This window comes from Microcaecilia unicolor, chromosome 5 (genome assembly GCF_901765095.1).
Source record: "Microcaecilia unicolor chromosome 5, aMicUni1.1, whole genome shotgun sequence".
Lineage (NCBI taxonomy): Eukaryota > Metazoa > Chordata > Amphibia > Gymnophiona > Siphonopidae > Microcaecilia > Microcaecilia unicolor.
The window spans coordinates 184960272-184978540 of record NC_044035.1 but is presented as its reverse complement, the minus strand read 5'-3'; the positions used below and the strand labels follow the sequence as shown (position 1 = coordinate 184978540).

Sequence of the window (18269 nt, the reverse complement as noted above, 5' to 3'; positions counted from 1 at the left end):
TTCCCCATCCTGCCATCTGTTTTCCCTCTTTCTCTCCCCATCGTTCCATTTTCCCTCTTTCTCCCCATCCTGCCATCCATTTTCCCTCTCCCATTCAGGCCCACCAGCCCCAGCTCCCATTGCCGGCCACTGCTGCTTTTCCTGATGAGCAGCAGGGCCGGCGCTACAAAAAGAAGAAGCGCTCAGCTGACTGAGCTGAGCGCCAACGCGTCGCTAACCCGACGAGAAAAAATGTTTAAAAAAAAACGCGGCACTGCAGGCAGCCTCGAAGCATTGGCTGCTGGCTCTGCAGGCTCCTTCCGTCTCTTACGTCACTGCCCCTGCTTCGCTACAGGGGCAGTGATGTAAGAGACGGGAGGAGCCTGCAGAGCCAGCAGCCAATGCTTCGAGGCTGCCTGCAGTGCCGCGTTTTTTTACAAACATTTTTTTCTCGTCCTTAGCGACGTGTTGGCGCTCAGCTCAGTCAGCTGAGCGCTTCTTCTTTTTGTAGCGCCGGCCACTGCTGCTCATCAGGAAAAGCAGCAGTGGCCGGCAATGGGAGCTGGCGCTGGCGCTGGGCGGGCCTGGACTGAAATTGGGTGGGCCTGGGCCCACCCAGGCCCACCCGTAGCTACGCCCCTGGCATAGCTCCCTTACCAAGGGTGCTGACCACCCAACCCCCCCTCCCCCAAAACCCACTACCCACAAATGTACAACACTACCATAGCTCTTAAGGGTGAAGGGGGCACCTACATGTGGGTACAGTGGGTTTTGGAGACCTCCCATTTACCAGCACAAGTGTTACAGGTGGGGGGAGGGGATGGGCCTGGGGCCACCTGGCTGAAGTGCACTGCGGTACCCACTAAAAGTGCTCCAGGCACCTGCATACACGCAGGCCTCTAGGACTGGTTGCTGCTATATAACATTGGCACACCAGTTGACACCTGAAGACTAATCTCTCTGAGAACGTCCTTTATTGGAATAACTGCGTTTACTCACAGTTAACTGCAGATCAGAGGTTGTGCCCCACTGGCAACGAGTCTCCCTGGTACTGAGATGAGCAGTAGGTCTGAGCTGGCAGAATGCTGTACAATGCCCTCTTTCAGCCACATTCAAGGGAAGAAGTAAGCTGTCTAATGTGGCTAACACAGGAAAGGGAACTAAAACTGGCTTACAAAAATGGCCACTACCGCATGGACTACAACAGGAAACACAACAGGGCACACTCTGACCCAGTAGGCAGGGGGAAAAGCACCATGGGAGAAGAGCCTCCCAACTACCAACATCGTGAGACTGTAACACAAGCTAATGAAATCACGGAGCCCAATACCCTACACCCACCACAATGCAATGCTGATGTGACCCTGTAGTGCACCCGAGAGCCACATCTGACCCAGGGAAAGGCTGTGAGAGGATCGAACACATTCTGCTGTCATGGAGGTGGGTACGGCATTTGAGGCTGGCATACAGGCTGGAAAAAAGTTGTTAAAGTGGGTTTTTTTTGGTGGGAGGGGGTTAGTGACCACTGGGGGAGTCCGGGGAGGTCATCCCCAATTCCCTCCAGTGGTCATCTGGGCAGTTGGAGCACTTTTTTGGGACTTGTTCGTGAAACAAAAGGGTCCAAAAAAAGTGACCCAAAATTGCGGTAAAAACGCCTTTTTTTCGATTATGAGCTAAAGACGCCTCTCTCTCCTCGGCTGATAACCACGCCCCAGTTCCGCCTCCACCATGCCTCCAACACGCCCCTGTCAACTTTATTTGTTTCCAAGACGGAGTGCAGTTGGAAATGTCCAAAATCGGCTTTCGATTATACCGATTTGGGCGCCTTTGCGAGACAAACGTCTATCTCCCGATTTAGGTCGTACTATAGGCGTTTTTCTCTTTTGAAAATAAGCTGGAAAGCGTACAATGGAACTTGAGTCATGGGTTTCTGCCCTGGAATATACTGCCCAACAGGAGACCGCAGAAATGGAGACGCTAAAGGTGCAGTTGAAACAGCATGCTGATAAGTTGGAAGACTTGGAAAATCACTCGAGGAAAAGTAATTTGCAGTTCCTGGGCATCCCTGATACTGTTCCTGACGCTCACCTTAGTATTGGAAGAGCAGTTGGCACTGGAGTTCCCAATGCAAGAAGGCCTGGGTCTGGTAAAATTAGAGCATGCACATCGCCTGGGACAGCGGAGCCTCGGGGAGAATAAACCACAATGGTAATTGCAAAGTTATTGAATTACGGACTGTAGAAATGTAGAAAATGGCTGCTGTGAAAAACAGGTCAACTGGATTTTGAAGCTGGCAGCTAGGCCTTAAAATCATAATAGGTCTGACTCTGAAGCTTACTTAGCTGTTGCAAGACAAGATTAGGACATTGAAACTGGCATGTGGGTAAAGTTTAGTGAAGCTTGTCGAGAAATGACAGCTGTACCAAGCCAAATTGGGAAGAATGCGGTTAGAAATATGTGACAAAACAAAATTTACAGTTGATTTACAGTTAAAGGAGAGAACAACAGGAAGAGATAGGCGAAACTAGAAGGGCAAAAATGAACTAGTGGTCAAACATATTGGTAAACAGATTTTGAAAAAATTACCAGGAATCTGATGAAAATAACAGGAACTGCAAAAGGGTAAACAACAGGTGTCCATGTAAAACTTGGGACTGAGAGAAATGTATATAAACAAGACAGTAGAGACCATCTTGGAAGTATTCAGAAGTTTTCAGATCTCACACTAGCGACTTATGTCAGACTATGAAACTTCCTGTGAGAAATGATTATGTACTGGTTATATTGATCCTGTAAGCCTTTATGTTGGTAAGTAATAAAGAAGAATATTTCTCATATCCATAGTATGTTTTCTGATTATTGGCTCCTAAATAACTTAAAGTGTACTACTTTGAGCATTGATGGAGTCTAGACAAACGAGGTAATTACAAATGCAGCCTGGGGTAACTGTTCAATTCTAGATGTTAGTTCAATTGTAAAGCGCTGCGTACAACTGGTAGCGCTATAGAAGTGATTTATAGTAGTAGTAGTAGTAGCTGGATTACTATTCTGGAAGAGAACAGGAAATACCCTAAATAAAAATAAACAGTTTCTTCCCCCTCAGTACAAATCATAAAAATGTCATTGATGTACCGGTAGTATTTTAGGGGTTTGGTCTGGTATGTATTCAGAAATGTCTCTTCCAGCTCAGCCATAAAGAGGTTGGCATATTGGGGTGCTGTCCTGGTGCCCATCGCAGTGCCCATTATTTGTAGATAGATATCATTGTTAAAGCAGAAATAGTTGTGAGTTAAAATAAATTTGATTAGCTTTGTAATGGTTTCTGGTGCTTATTGATGGTCCAGTGTGGATGTTTTTAGGAGTTTCTCACATGCAGCTATGCCATCCACATGGGGAATGTTGCTGTATAGTGATTCTACATCCCTCGTGACCAGAAGGGTACTTGGTGGTAATTGCTTGTATTTTTCAATTTATTCAGAAAGTCTGTGGTGTCTTGTATGAAGCTGTTTGTTTTGTGCACGAGGTTTCAGAATTCCCTCTATGAGTCCAGATATTTCCTTCGTGAGTGTGCCAATACCCGATATGATTGGTCTGCTAGGGTTTCTAGGTTTGTGGATTTTGGGTAGCTTGTAGAATGTGCCCACAGAAGGTTGGTTTGGTATGAGTTTCTTCAGATGTGGCTGTACTTGTTTAGGAAATGTTCTGATCAAGTCTTTCAGCTGCATTGTATAATCCTACGTGGGATCATCAGTTAGTTTCCTGTAGTATGTATTGTCTGAGAGCTGTCTGTGCCCTTCTTCAATGTATTTTTTTGTGTCCATAATCACCACTGAGCCTCCTTAGTCTGAGGGTTTGATGATAATGCGTGGGTTAGTTCGTAGAGTTCTTATGGCCGCTCTTTCTGGTGGAGTAAGATTGTACAGAATTTTCTTTTGTTTGCTGGAAAGTTGTGATGTTACCCTATGCCTGAAGCTTTCTGTGTAGTTGTCCAGCTTGTTGCTTTGTCCATCCTCTTCCAGGTCTGAGTATAATTGAATTTTGTCCAGCTTGCTGGATGGGCAAAATGAAAGTCCTTTAGAGAGTACAGAGACTTCATGCTGTGATAATTGATGGTTCGAGAGGTTTATTATCCCCATTTGATCTGTATCTCCAAAAGTGTAATCAGTGCTTTGTCTGAAGGGTCTCTGCAGACTTCTTTGATTTCTTGGTTTGTTTGGGCTCTGATTTTCACAGACCTCAGATGTGTATCCAAGTTGTCTGGGAATGTTGGTTCTGCAGTGCTGTTTCTGCTCCACGATAAGCTGTTTTTCTCTGTGATTATGCAGGAGAGAAGACAGCTTTATTTCTTTTTTTGCGGATAGCGATGTATTGTTTTTCTCCTTGGATGTTCTGCAGGTCCTCCTTAAGTTGGCTTATACGGTGTGGATGTAGTTCCTCCATGTTCCTCATGATTTCATCCCTTTGGGTTTTTATCATTTTCTTCTTCTTGTAGAGTTGATGTATAAGTTAATTTCTTAGTTTCTGACTAGTGTGTTAGCAGAGTTTCTCTGCATAGTCAGAATTGTTAGTAGTAGCCAAAGGATGTAGTGCCTCCTCCCTCAAAACACCCAGGGAAAATCTGCTACAGTACAAGGGAAAAAAACCCACAGACAGAATCCCCCTTATAGTGACATACAACCCAGAGCTAGAAAAATTAAGAAAAATCATAAAAGATTTGCAGCCTCAACTCTAGGAGGATGAATTACTGAAAGAGATATTCCCATCCCCACCAGTGCTGGCCTTCCGACAGCCACCCAATTTAAAACACAAGCTAATTAGAAGTAAGCTCCCAACACAGACTCAAAAAGAAAAGAATGGCAAACATCCTTGCAATATATCCAGCTGCAAACTATGCCAACACATTTCACAGGACCCCATGGTCATTCACAAAAGAAAAATATTCAACATTAAGGAATCTTTCACGTGCTCATCTTCCAATGTGGTATATATCATTCAGTGTAAAAAATGCAACAAAGGCTGCTACATTGGAGAAACAAGTCAGATGCTAAAGAAGAGATTTAATTTACATAGACACCGTATGAAAAATGCTAGTACCATTAAAGATGTCACGCCTGTGGGGCAGCACTTTACAAAACCAGAACACTGTACCAGTGATTTCATGGTAAGAATCCTAAAAGGGAACTTTAAAACAATACAGGAACGTAAGACCTTTGAAATCAGAATGATTAAATATTTTGACACCCACCAGACAGGACTTAACCAAAGATCTGGGTTTTCTAGCCCATTATCTATATAAATAAATCTCACCTGAAACATTCTGAAGCTCTGAAGCTCACTCTGTGGCAGGGACACTCACTGTCACTCATGCACCACTCACTCTCACTCATACACCCGCTCTCAGCCACGCCCCTTCCGCACATAATTCGCATCCCCAATGTTCTAAATGAAGCTGCCACTTCTGTTTTTGAGGTGGCAGAGACCAAAATTTTTCCCCATGAGTGTCTGCCCCGCCCTCACGTCCTAACGTTATGACGTCGAGGGCAGGGCTATGACACTCAACCAATTCCCAGTTCCACCACCCTCCGACGCTCCACCCCCTCCACGCGTACCGACCCCGACGCTCCACCCCCCTGCAACAACAAACAGCGACCGACGCACACCCTCCACGTCAGCTGTCTACACAACGAACCGGCCCACCGCGGCAACAGCAGCACCGATGCCCGCCTCACACATCGCCGCTGCACCCCACCCTCCGTCGTCAGCTCTATTAAAAAGGAAGTCGCCCACCGCACCGACAGCAGCAGTGGATGCACACATCGCCCCCCCCCCTTCCTCCGTCCGATGTCAGCTGTGTTCAAAAGGAAGTGCCCCACCACTGCGACAGGAGGAGCGGGTGCATAGCTCGCACTTACCACCGCACTCCCCCCCCCCCCCAAATCGATGCAGCTCCTCCCCACCAGGTCCACGAGAATCCTCCACCCCACCCCCCGAGGATGACGCATGCATCGCTTTCAACTAATTCACCTGACTGACTGAAGTGTCCTCCTGATTGTAAAAGAAGCATAGAACAGGGCAGGCTCGCCTTCACCCTTCCTCTGCTCTCTCAGCGCCCCGCCCTCATTTCCTGTTGGCCGGGACGCAGAGAGAGCAGGGAAAGCCTGAAGACCAGCCTGCCCTCTGCTCTTCTGGGCATCTTTTGCAATCAGGAGTACTTCAGTCAGGTGAATCAGTTGAAAACGATGCCTGCATCGATCTCGGAGGGGGGGAGGTGCGTCGGGGAAACATCACTGATAGCAGCTACGGAAAGCTGCAGGAGCAGCAGGAGCACACATCAGGGCTAGCAGCCACGAAAAGCTGCAGGAGGAGTAGGAGGTGGGGAGAGAGGCAGAGGGATGAAAGCACACACACATCCACTCTCTCTCTCACAAACACACTGTCTCTCACAAACACACTGCACACACTAACTTTCTCTGTCACAAACACACACTTGCATCTGGGCAGACAGGGACCACGGAGGGAAGGGGGCCACCTTGGGGGAGGGGGGCACCCTGGCACACACTCTCATTCCCACACACTCTCTCTCTTTCTGTCACAAACACACACACTTGCTACCACCTCTTTCATCACACACAAACACTGACACACTCTTTCTCTCTCTCTGACACACACACTCCATCTCTCGCACACACTCTTTCTCAAACATACACTCTGAAGAAAACCTTGCTAGCGCCCGTTTCATTTCTCAAAGAAACGGGCCTTTTTTTACTAGTAAACCATAAAATTGTACTGCTTTGTCACACTCCTGTCCCCATGCATATCTCCCTGTCCCTCATCCACCTGACTCTTCCTGTCTCTCACCTATCCACCCCCATCCTGTTAGACTGCCACTAGAATGCTTTGATGTTTCACTTATATATACTGTCATCTACCAACATTTGCTTATTTCCGATCTGACGAAGAAGGGCAACCTTCGAAAGCTCATCAAGAAATGTATTAAGTTATGTCCAATAAAAAAGGTATCATCTTATTTTCTTTTCCATGTTTTATTTTGTTTTATTTCTATTGAATATTTATTAGAATATTTATAAGATCACATATGTCATTTTCTCATTGACATTCATGAGAGCATGCACGTCAAACCCTTACTGATATTCATGAGACGTTTGGTTTCCGTCATTACATCCTGACGGTTTATTTTGGCGCAATTTCTGTTTGACTCATTGATACTGGGTATCTCGCTAGAGGCATATTATAGGTGTGATACTATCATAAGGTATGTTCTGAATATTCACTTTTTTGAGCACTTTAGTTTATTTGTAGAGCACAACTCTTTTCTTCCATGATACAGTAAAATAGTTTTTCTTCATGTTTCATATCCGTTTAAACAGCAGCTTTCATTTACATTACCATACGAATTTATATACTGTAGACCTGTTCTGCTTTGATGTCATATATATCATTTTTAACCATACATTATTAAGATTTGGGTTTCCCTTTTGGAATATATAATATGTTCATGCATCCCTGATTTTTGTACTTATGTTGGATGGCAGTGTATGGACTTTCATAGTAGTTTTTCTAAAAACTTTGTTATCATTTAGAAGATGAAATTGATTTTTACTATTTTTACTGATGTTTTTATTCCTATGATATTAGACAGCCATTCTTTATTTTGTTATATTTTCTGTGATAGTGCATCTTTCTTTCTAAACGCTACAGAATGCACATCTGGTTTAATTGGTAGCATGTTTATTTGGGTGTGTTTCATTTACATAGTACTTATAAATACGGCAGGGGCGTATCTGCGTGGGGCCTCAGGGGCCTGGGCCCCCGCAGATTTCGCCCTGGACCCCCCTACCGCTGCCAACCCTCCCCCTCCGTTGCTCGCCTACCTTCGCTGGCGGGGGACCCCAACCCCCGCCAGCCGAGGTCCGCGTCCTCCTGCCGCTGCCGGCTGCCTTTGGTCCTTTAATTCTCCATTGAAGCTGGCGCCGACGAAAGTTTCTTTTGAGTCTGACGTCGCTGCACGTTGTACGTGCAGGACGTCAGACTCAGAAATTGTTTCTGAGTCTGACGTCCTGCACGTACAACGTGCAACGTGCAGCGACGTCAGATTCAAAAGAAACTTTTTCGTCGGCGCCAGCTTCAATGGAAGAATGAAAGGACCAAAGGCAGCCGGCAGCGGCAGCGGCAGGAGGACGCGGACCTCGGCTGGCGGGGGTTGGGGTCCCCCGCCAGCGAAGGTAGGCGAGCAACGGAGGGGGAGGGTTAGCAATGGCAGCGGCTGGGGGGAGGGGGATCGGCAATGGCGGCGGCGGCGGCGGGGGGGGGGGGGGCTATAATGTGCCCCCCCTCTCTGGCCCTGGCCCCCCCTACCGCCGCAGTTCAGATACGCCCCTGAAATACGGAACACAGTTATCAGTGTGCAAGTCAGAGTTCTTCGATTAAAGGAGGAAAACGCTGCAAAAACAAGCCCCTCCCACAAATATAGATGGGGTAAAGGCTACAAATTCATCATCACAGGCGTTTCTACAAACCTCCTTATTTTAAAACATTTTTTTGAAAAGTTCTTTTTCTTAATGCTCAATAACAAAGCCGCTCTGCCGAGTAAGCTGTACAAAACTTTTTTTACTTAACTTCGGCTAACTGCAGGCTTTCTCCTCCCAGACCGTGATTCAACTGTGGTCAACGGGTCCCGTTTCACATTCCGCTGCTTCAGGACCACAGTTGAATCATGGTCTGGGAGGAGAAAGCCTGCAGTTAGCCGAAGTTAAGTAAAAAAAGTTTTGTACAGCTTACTCGGCAGAGCGGCTTTGTTATTGAGCATTAAGAAAAAGAACTTTTCAAAAAAATGTTTTAAAATAAGGAGGTTTGTAGAAACGCCTGTGATGATGAATTTGTAGCCTTTACCCCATCTATATTTGTGGGAGGGGCTTGTTTTTGAGGCGTTTTCCTCCTTTAATCGAAGAACTCTGACTTGCACACTGATAACTGTGTTCTGTATTTATAAGTACAGTGAATGAATGGAACCAGTTTCCTTTTGATATTTTTAGTTCATATCTACATTTTCATTTACATAGTGCCATTAATTTATTGCTTTCTTTTTACAGTGTGTTTTTTGATATTCTTTGATTTTTAATATCAACAAGCTTTGAAGTCCGCAATTTTGGCAATATGAGCATTCAGTTATATTTTCACATATACACAATATGGGCATGTCACCTGAAAACATTATTCTCATATATACTTTACTGGCATGCTTTATCTCTCTTTTCTCTTTGTTTACATTCATTATCACAGATAGTATAAGTCTATCCAGCTTATAATCGAACGAGAATAACGCCCAAGTTCCGACCTAAATCGGGAGATGGGCGTTCTTCTCACAAAAACAAATAAAGCGGTATAATCGAAAGCCGAACTTTGGACGCTTTCAACTGCACTCCGTCGCGGGTGCGGACAAAGTTGACGGGGGCGTGTCGGAGGCGTGGTGAAGGCGGAACTGGGGCGTGGTTATCGGGCGAACAGAGATGGGCGCCCTTCGCCGATAATGGAACAGTTTTGAGCTAGAATTTAGGACACTTTTCCTGGACCCTGTTTTTTTCACGAATAAGGCCCCCAAAAGTGCCCTAAATGACCAGATGACCCCAGAGGGAGTCGGGGATGACCTCCCCTGACTCCCCCAGTGGTCACTAACCCCCTCCCACCACAACAAATGATGTTTCACAACTTTTTACTTTCACCCTCAAATGTCATACCCTCCTCCCAAGCAGCAGTATGCAGGTCCCTGGAGCAGTTGTTAGGGGGTGCAGTGGACGTCAGGCAGGTGGACCCAGGCCCATCCCCCCCCTACCTGTTACAATTGTGCTGCTTAATGCTACTAGTCGTCCAACCCCCCCAAACCCACTGTACCCACATGTAGGTGCCCCCCTTCACCTCTTAGGGCTATAGTAATGGTGTAGACTTGTGGGCAGTGGGTTTTGAGGGGGATTTGGGGGGCTCAACACCCAAGGGAAGGGTGCTATGCACCTGGGAGCTCTTTTACCTGTTTTTTTGGTTTTGTAAAAGTGCCCCCTAGGGTGCCCGGTTGGTGTCCTGGCATGTGAGGGGGACCAGTGCACTATGAATCCTGGCCCCTCCCACGAATAAATGTCTTGGATTTATTCGTTTTTGAGCTGGGCGATTTCATTTTCCATTATCGCTGAAAAGCAAAAACGCCCAGCTCACACCTTGACGAATAAAACATGGGCGTCTTTTTCTTTTAAAAAATACGATCCGCCCCGCCCCTTCACGGACCCGTTCTCGGAGATAAACGCCCATGGAGATAGGCGTTTCTGTTCGATTATGCCCCTCTATGCATACCAAATATTGGTATGTCACCTCATAACATTATTCTTACATATACACATCACTGGCACGTTTTCACGTCTTTTTTGCTCCATCTTTTGTTCACACATGGGCTTAGCATGCAAGAAAGGCTGCATAACGACGCACGAAGCCCATTTCTTAGCACAACTTAGTAAAAGGGCCACTAAGCAAAAATAAAACCAAGCCCGTCCCCCAAGGTTTCACCCTTTCAGGTGCCAGCTGACCCAAGGCTGGTGCCATTTTATTATACAGAATTTATTCAAAGTAATGCAGACCCCAGGTCAGCTGGCGCCATTTTGCAAAACAGACCGGGCATAGCTCCTTCCCCTAAATATTCTAAGGATGCACAGTGCATGATTGGCTCAGAGACTTCCAGGTGTCTCAGCTGAGTGGAAGCACGGCCAAAAAAGACGTTTTTTTATTATTGCGGAAGTGAATGACGGTGAAAACGGACGGCTTTTTTCGATGGCTGGCCTCAACTGTACTTTTGCTTTTATTATTGCGAAGGTGAATGACGGCGAAAACGGACGGCTTTTTTCGATGGCCGGCCTCAACTGCACTTTTGTTTTTATTATTGCGGAGGTGAATGACGGCGAAAACGGATGGCTTTTTTCGATGACCGGCCTCAACTACACTTTTATTTTTATTATTGCGGCGGGGGGCGGAATGATGGCGAAAACAGATGGCTTTTTCCGATGGCCAGCCTCAACTGCACTTTTATTTTTATTATTGCGGCGGGGGGGGGGGGGGGGGAATGACTTTTTATAGCAGTTTTTCATCAGTTTTCAATCCCGTGCAGCCCCAACGAGAGGTACAGACCTCTCATTAGAGTTTCCAGTGTTTTCCAGCATTAAGGCAATCGGAAAAGGTTAGTGCATCTCATCACAATAGGGGTTTCTACACAATTTGCTCATCTGCATTCCGTTTTCGTTAGCTGCTACCATCATCGTAAAATGGCTTTTAGTGCATGCCAGGGGTTACAATTTCCTCGTTAATGGCTCGTTATTGGCTCATTAGGTTTAGTGCATCTGGCCCTCAGGGCCAAACTTAACGAGCCATTAACGAGCAAGTAGTAAACCCTGGCATGCACAAAATACTTTTTTCCGACAACGGTAGCAGCTAACAAAAACGGAATGCAGATGAGCAAATTGTGTAGAAACCCCTATTGTGATAAGATGCACTAACCTTTTCCCATTGCCTTAACGCTGGAAAACGGTGGAAAATCTAACGAGAGGTCTGTACCTCTCGTTGGGTCTGTGCAGGATTGGAAAACTTCATAAAATGTAAAAAAAAAAAAAAATCGGGGGGGAGGGGGGGGGGGGGGCAAAAACGGCCAAGTGCTCGTCATGAACAGCCATTATGGGAGTGCTCCACCCGAAAAACAGCCCAAGTGCTCGTCAGGAGCGTCCTTTATGGACGTTCTACACTATATTTAAAAAAAAGAAATCAAACAGGCTCTGATGCTGTAGGCTCTTTTTTGGACCCCGGAATAATAAAAACGTCTTTTTTGGCCGTGCTTCACTCAGCTGAGAGACCTGGAAGTCTCTGAGCCAATCACAGCGTGTCTAGCTCGGCTGAACGCATTGTGATTGGCTCAGGGACTTCCAGGTCTCAGCTGAGTGAAGCACTGCCAAAAAAGATGTTTTTATTATTAAGGGGGCCAAAATGGACGTTTTTTTTGGATGGGCACCCATTTTGCCCGCCTTCCCCCCTCATTCAATAATAAAAACGTCTTTTTGGCAGTGCTTCACTCAGCTGAGAGACCAGAAAGTCTCTGAGCCAATCACAGCGCGTTTAGCTCGGCTGAACGCGGTTGTGATTGGCTCAGGGATTTCCAGGTCTCAGCTGAGTGACGCACTGCCAAAAAAGACGTTTTTATTATTAAGGGGGCCAAAATGGGTGTTTTTGTTTTGGATGGGCACCCATTTTGGCCACCTCCCCCCCCCCCCCCCCCCCCCCGGCAATAATAAAAACGTCTTTTTTGGCAGTGCTTCACTTAGCTGAGACCTGGAAGTCCCTGAGCCAATCATAACGCGTTTAGCCCAGCTAAACGCACTGTGATTGGCTGAGATAGACCTGGAGGAGGGAGCTGTGCCTTCTTCTTGGATCCCGATCACACACGGAGGGAGGGAGGGAGCCTGTGAAAGGGGAACTGTTGAGCCCTCTCTTGCTGTGGCTGGGGGGGGGGGGGGGGGGGGGCTGAGCTGAGCTAAACGCGCTTGTCTTTTTTTTGTTGTTTTTAAAGTTTTGTTTTTTAAAGTGAAGCACGTCCATAAAGGATGTTCTTGGCATGCGCAGAGCAGCCAGCATAACGCTTGGCTGCTCTGCGCATGCTCCATGGGCTGACTGTTTGCCGATGGAATAGAGAATGCAAGTGAGCTACAACGAGCAGCTCATTTGCATTCCTATTCCTTGATGCATGCCCTTCCCTTACCGATTCGTTAAGGGAATCGGTAAGGGAAGGGCTCTAACGATTTTTTAGTGCATCTGGGCCTCTGTATTCCTAATAGCTTCTGCATCTTACTTAAATTCTTAAGCATCTGAAATCTTGTGTTGTTTTTCTGCCACCTTATGCCCTGAAATGGAACCTTTTCCTTACTGTAATGTAGCCAGAGTGGAAGGTGGAGGATGCCCAGGCCCAAACTTGATTGGTACTTTATTTTGAGGGAAGGAAATCACCATTGTAAAATCATCATACTGCAGCTGCCCAATTTTATGTGAACGCTGCTCTCTTGCTGTTTTTAATCGTGTATTTGGCACTGCAGACCATAACACAAAAAGGGGAGTGAATCATTCAGCTCAAAATGGTGTCCCCTGAAGGAAGGAATGTCATAAGTACATAAGTAATGCCATACTGGGAAAAGACCAAGGGTCCATCGAGCCCAGCATCTTGTCCACGACAGCGGCCAATCCAGGCCAAAGGCACCTGGCAAGTTTCCCAAACGTACAAACATTTTATACATGTTATTCCTGGGATTTTGGATTTTTCCAAGTCCGTTTAGTAGCGGTTTATGGACTTGTCCTTTAGGAAACCGTCCAACCCCTTTTTAAACTCTGCTAAGCTAACCGCCTTCACCACATTTTCCGGCAATGAATTCCAGAGTTTAATTACACGTTGGGTGAAGAAACATTTTCTCCGATTTGTTTTAAATTTACTACACTGTAGTTTAATCGCATGCCCCCTAGTCCTAGTATTTTTGGAAAGCGTGAACAGACGTTTCACATCCACCTGTTCCACTCCACTCATTATTTTATATACCTCTATCATGTCTCCCCTCAGCCGTCTCTTCTCCAAGCTGAATAGCCCTAGCCTCCTTAGTCTTTCTTCATAGGGAAGTCGTCCCATCCCCGCTATCATTTTAGTCGCCCTTCGCTGCACCTTTTCCAATTCTACTATATCTTTCTTGAGATGCGGCGACCAGAATTGAACACAATACTCAAGGTGCGGTCGCACCATGGAGCGATACAACGGCATTATAACATCATCACACCTGTTTTCCATACCTTTCCTAATAATACCCAACATTCTATTCGCTTTCCTAGCCGCAGCAGCACACTGAGCAGAAGGTTTCAGCGTGTTATCGACGACGACACCCAGATCCCTTTCTTGGTCCGTAACTCCTATCGTGGAACCTTGCATGACGTAGCTATAATTCGGGTTCTTTTTTCCCACATGCATCACCCTTGCACTTGCTCACATTAAACGTCATCTGCCATTTAGCCGCCCAGTCTCCCAGTCTCGTAAGGTCCTCTTGTAATTTTTCACAATCCTGTCGCGAGTTAACGACTTTGAATAACTTTGTGTCATCAGCAAATTTAATTACCTCGCTAGTTACTCCCATCTCTAAATCATTTATAAATATATTAAAAAGCAGCGGTCCTAGCACAGACCCCTGAGGAACCCCACTAACTACCCTTCTCCATTGTGAATACTGCCCATTTAACCCCACTCTCTGTTTCCTATCCTTCAACCAGTTTTTTATCCACAATAGGACATTTCCTCCTATCCCATGACCCTCCAATTTCCTCTGTAGCCTTTCATGAGGTACCTTGTCAAACGCCTTTTGAAAATCCAGATACACAATATCAACCGGCTCCCCTTTGTCCACATGTTTGTTTACTCCTTCAAAGAATTGAAGTAATTTGGTCAGGCAAGATTTCCCCACACAAAAGCCGTGCTGACTCGGTCTCAGTAATCCATGTCCTCGGATGTGCTCTGTAATTTTGTTTTTAATAATAGCCTCTACCATTTTCCCCGGCACCGACGTCAGACTCACCGAATGTCGTTTGAATGTAATCTATTTTTATCATATGTATTGATTGGTCAGATTAATTGTGGTGGATTTACATTATGTATTTTGCTATTTACATTTGTCCTCTAGAGATTGCATAAATCAAAATCCACTTCATGTCTTTCTTCTGGCTCAATCGGTCCTCCTTTTCTGGAGCCATATGGTAACCCTATGTCAATAAAGGACTTCACTGTTGGTTCTGTTTCTGGTTTTAATAAAAGATTTTTTTTTTAATGTTATTACCCTAGCTGTGTGTCACTATCCTCCTTCACCCTTGACACATTCATGCCATTTTAATGCTCACTTCCTGAATTCCATCATTTTGAAAACGGGAATTATGCAGTTTTTACAGCATCTTGTAGTAATAATAGCCAGTAATAGTAATAATTTTTAATAATAAAATGCATTTGCTTTTGGGTTATTTGGAAAAATGTTGGGTGTCCCATTTTTTTGTGGACACCATGAGGCCAATATTCAGATTGTGGGAGTTACCTGGGCTGACTCCTGTGGTTGGCACTGAACCCGGATATTCAATACCAGGCTGTTTCCAATGTCCAGCATTGAATATCCGGATTATTTTTGGCTGGTTTCAACTTAACTGGCCAAGCCGATACTCAGAGCTGGCCGGCGGCCAAAGATATACCTGCTATTTCGGTGGCCTAATTTGGCTGTCAAACTTAACTGACAATGTGCTGAATGTTACCAGTTAGTCAGTTATATTGCACGATAACCAATTATCCACTAATCCCCAGATTCTACATAGCGCGCCTAGAGATCTATGCTGATATAACAATGTGTGCAGCTCAATTGACTTAATAAGATAATGAGCACTGATAACAGCACTTAACAATCAATAATGAGCAATAATTGGCATGGATTAGAATTTAAGCACACAACTTGCTAAGCGTATTCTGTAACGATGTGTGACGAACTTCTAATGTTAACAGGCAAAAAGGAGCATGGTTATAGGCGGGGAAATGAGCGTTTCATGGGTGTTCTGAAATTTACTCGCCTACTTATAGAATATGGCCCAGAGTTCCTAAATCTATGCGCTGGGATTTATGCCATGTTTTAATTGGTGTAAATGGAAGCGCGTAGCTTTAGGCGCTGAAATGACTAAGTGTATTCTATAATCAGCGCCTAAATCTAGGCACTGATTAAATAGAACATGCTTAGTCAGCACTTTTTATTTGTCTAGTCTGTGCCTATGGGAAAAAGTACCCATTCTGCAAGACACCAAAAAGGTAATTCTATAACATAAATGCACCAAAAATTATACTTCCATAAGTACTATTCTAGAAGGACATGTGTAAGTGCTATGGCATGCAAATGCAAGGGGATGTACATGTGGGTGGAGCATGGGCAAGACTCCCAGTTACATGCATAACTTATAGAATACTATTAATTATGCATACCCTTGCCACATTTAGGTGCACTCAGTTCAGGGCTTTTTTTGAGGGGATATTTGGGGGTACTGAGTACCGGCACCTTTTTCATTGTCTACTAAAACTGACCCATGGTCCCTAAGTTTTAATGAAAGAGCTCAGGCCCTACACATCAATTCTGCCTTGTCATAGATTCTGTGACTGGTTGCAGGGGGCCTGGCCATTGTGGGGTGAGTCCCTCAGTGATTACCTCACCCCTGAAGGGTGGCCTGGCTTTTGAGTACCGGCACCTTTTATGCTAGAAAAAATGAACTGACTCAGTTACACCAAGTCTATGGCTGATATAACTGTAAACAGTTAAACATAAGGCACACTGATTCTGGGTTACACTAATATCCTATAACAATGCTGTTATACAATAGGCATTCACCATGCCAAATGGTGAACCTAAAAGGGGGTAATTCCATACAAAGATTGCCAATGTTTAGGCACTAAAAACACATTTAAATGACCATAAATGCCAATAATTTGGCTACATGCTTTTCTATAAAATGGCACCTATATGCAATAGTGTATATTGTAGTTTGAAGGTGGGCATACACATGGGTGGAACACAGTTATGTGAATAAATTATAGAATGCTATAATTTATGCAGTCTTTGTTTTAGCAATTATGCACAATCACTTACAGTAGCTCTATGGCCGGTGTAAGCAGCCATGCCTAAATTATATGCACATATTTGACCTGTTACACTAGTATTGGGTACCTACGTTCCTTTATAGAATTGTCCTCCAAAAGCATCATCAGAACCAGTCCTAATGTAAGCCCTTTAGAATTCCCATGTCAGGAAATGCCATAAAGCAAAAAAGGAGCAGTGTTGTGCTAGATTGTATTAGAGTCTGTGTCTACATTTAAAGGGAGCTAGTGCAGTGTCCTGAGATACCCCCAAAGCTCTGTGTTTCAACTATCCTATTGTCCAAGTGGCAAGAAGAAGAGGGACTGGGTTTGATGCAGACTGATACAGTGGCAGGAGACATTTTTATTACTTACCATCAGAACCTGCTTTTTTGATCTCTCCCTCTTTATTCTAAAACAGAAAAGGAGAGTGCAGATTAAGGAAACAGCATTCTTTAGAAATATATTTTCAGACTCACCACAAAGCTCTTTCTATTGTACAGTGTGAGCAAGAAGCATAAAACAATGTTATTCCAACATGCAGAGCTACAGTACCTGTGGTATTTTTCACTACAGAATAACACAGGGACAAGCTCTGTCCCTATCCCCACCCTATCCCTGTGGGCTCTGTCCTCATCTACATATGCCTCGAACACTTATGATTTTATATTTAAATCTTTTTATTAAAGTATAAAAAGGAACACTATTTTGTACAACTGTTTATAAATCCCAAATAGAAAACAAGAATAAAAATGAGCAACTGTAATAACCCCCCACCCAACCCACCCTCTACCCTTCCAATACCAATAATAGCTGACTTCTACTACCCCAAGGAACCCTAATCCACCGAAGGATATAAAATACAACCCACTCTGTGTGCCCTAGCAGGGAAGAAATATGCCCTATGAAGTACTGTTATGATTTTTTAATCTGTGAATGAATAATAAGTCATCACCAATCTCAGGATTCAGTCCAGTCTTCCACAGTCTTTCCCACAATAAAAAATGTCCTCTCAGAAGACGTGCTGGTAGTAGGAATGCACAGGAGTCCCCGTGCAAGATTTGCCAGTTTTGGCCTGCACTTTTGCTTGTTTTTTTCTAAAACATCATTGTCTTCATTAAAGAATGACACGGGGATGGGGACAAAGTTTGTCCCTGACCCTCAGGCTCTGTCCCCGTCCCTATGGTTAACTGCATTTCCCTGTCCCCATGTCATTCTCTACTACAGAATTCATAAAATAGAGCAGACCAACAAATTTTCATGTCAGGCTCTGAGACCAACATTTCAATCGGATTTCTTGACTTAACTAGCTCTTTCCTGAACTGTACATAAGTACATAACATAAGTACATAAGCACTGCCACACTGGGAAACGACCAAAGGTCCATCAAGCCCAGCACTCTGTCTCCGACAGCGGCCAATCTAGGCCCCAAGAGCCTGGCAAAAACCTCAAATTTAATAATGATCAATGGACTTTTCCTTCAGGAATCTGTCCAGACCCCCTTTAAACTCAGCGAGTCTAGTTGCCGTCACTAAATAGATTCTGGATTTAATTACTTGCCTTTCAAAACCTG

The 18269-nt window shown here is 44.9% G+C and overlaps 1 protein-coding gene across 1 annotated transcript in view; it reads right to left on the bottom strand.

Moving 5' to 3' along the window:
- Window positions 1-18269, bottom strand: part of CARMIL2 (capping protein regulator and myosin 1 linker 2) — a 591305-nt gene that overhangs the window by 51251 nt on the left and 521785 nt on the right. The window contains 1 exon segment of the mRNA XM_030203654.1: window positions 17072-17108. Within this exon segment, the coding sequence (XP_030059514.1) occupies window positions 17072-17108 (37 nt within the window).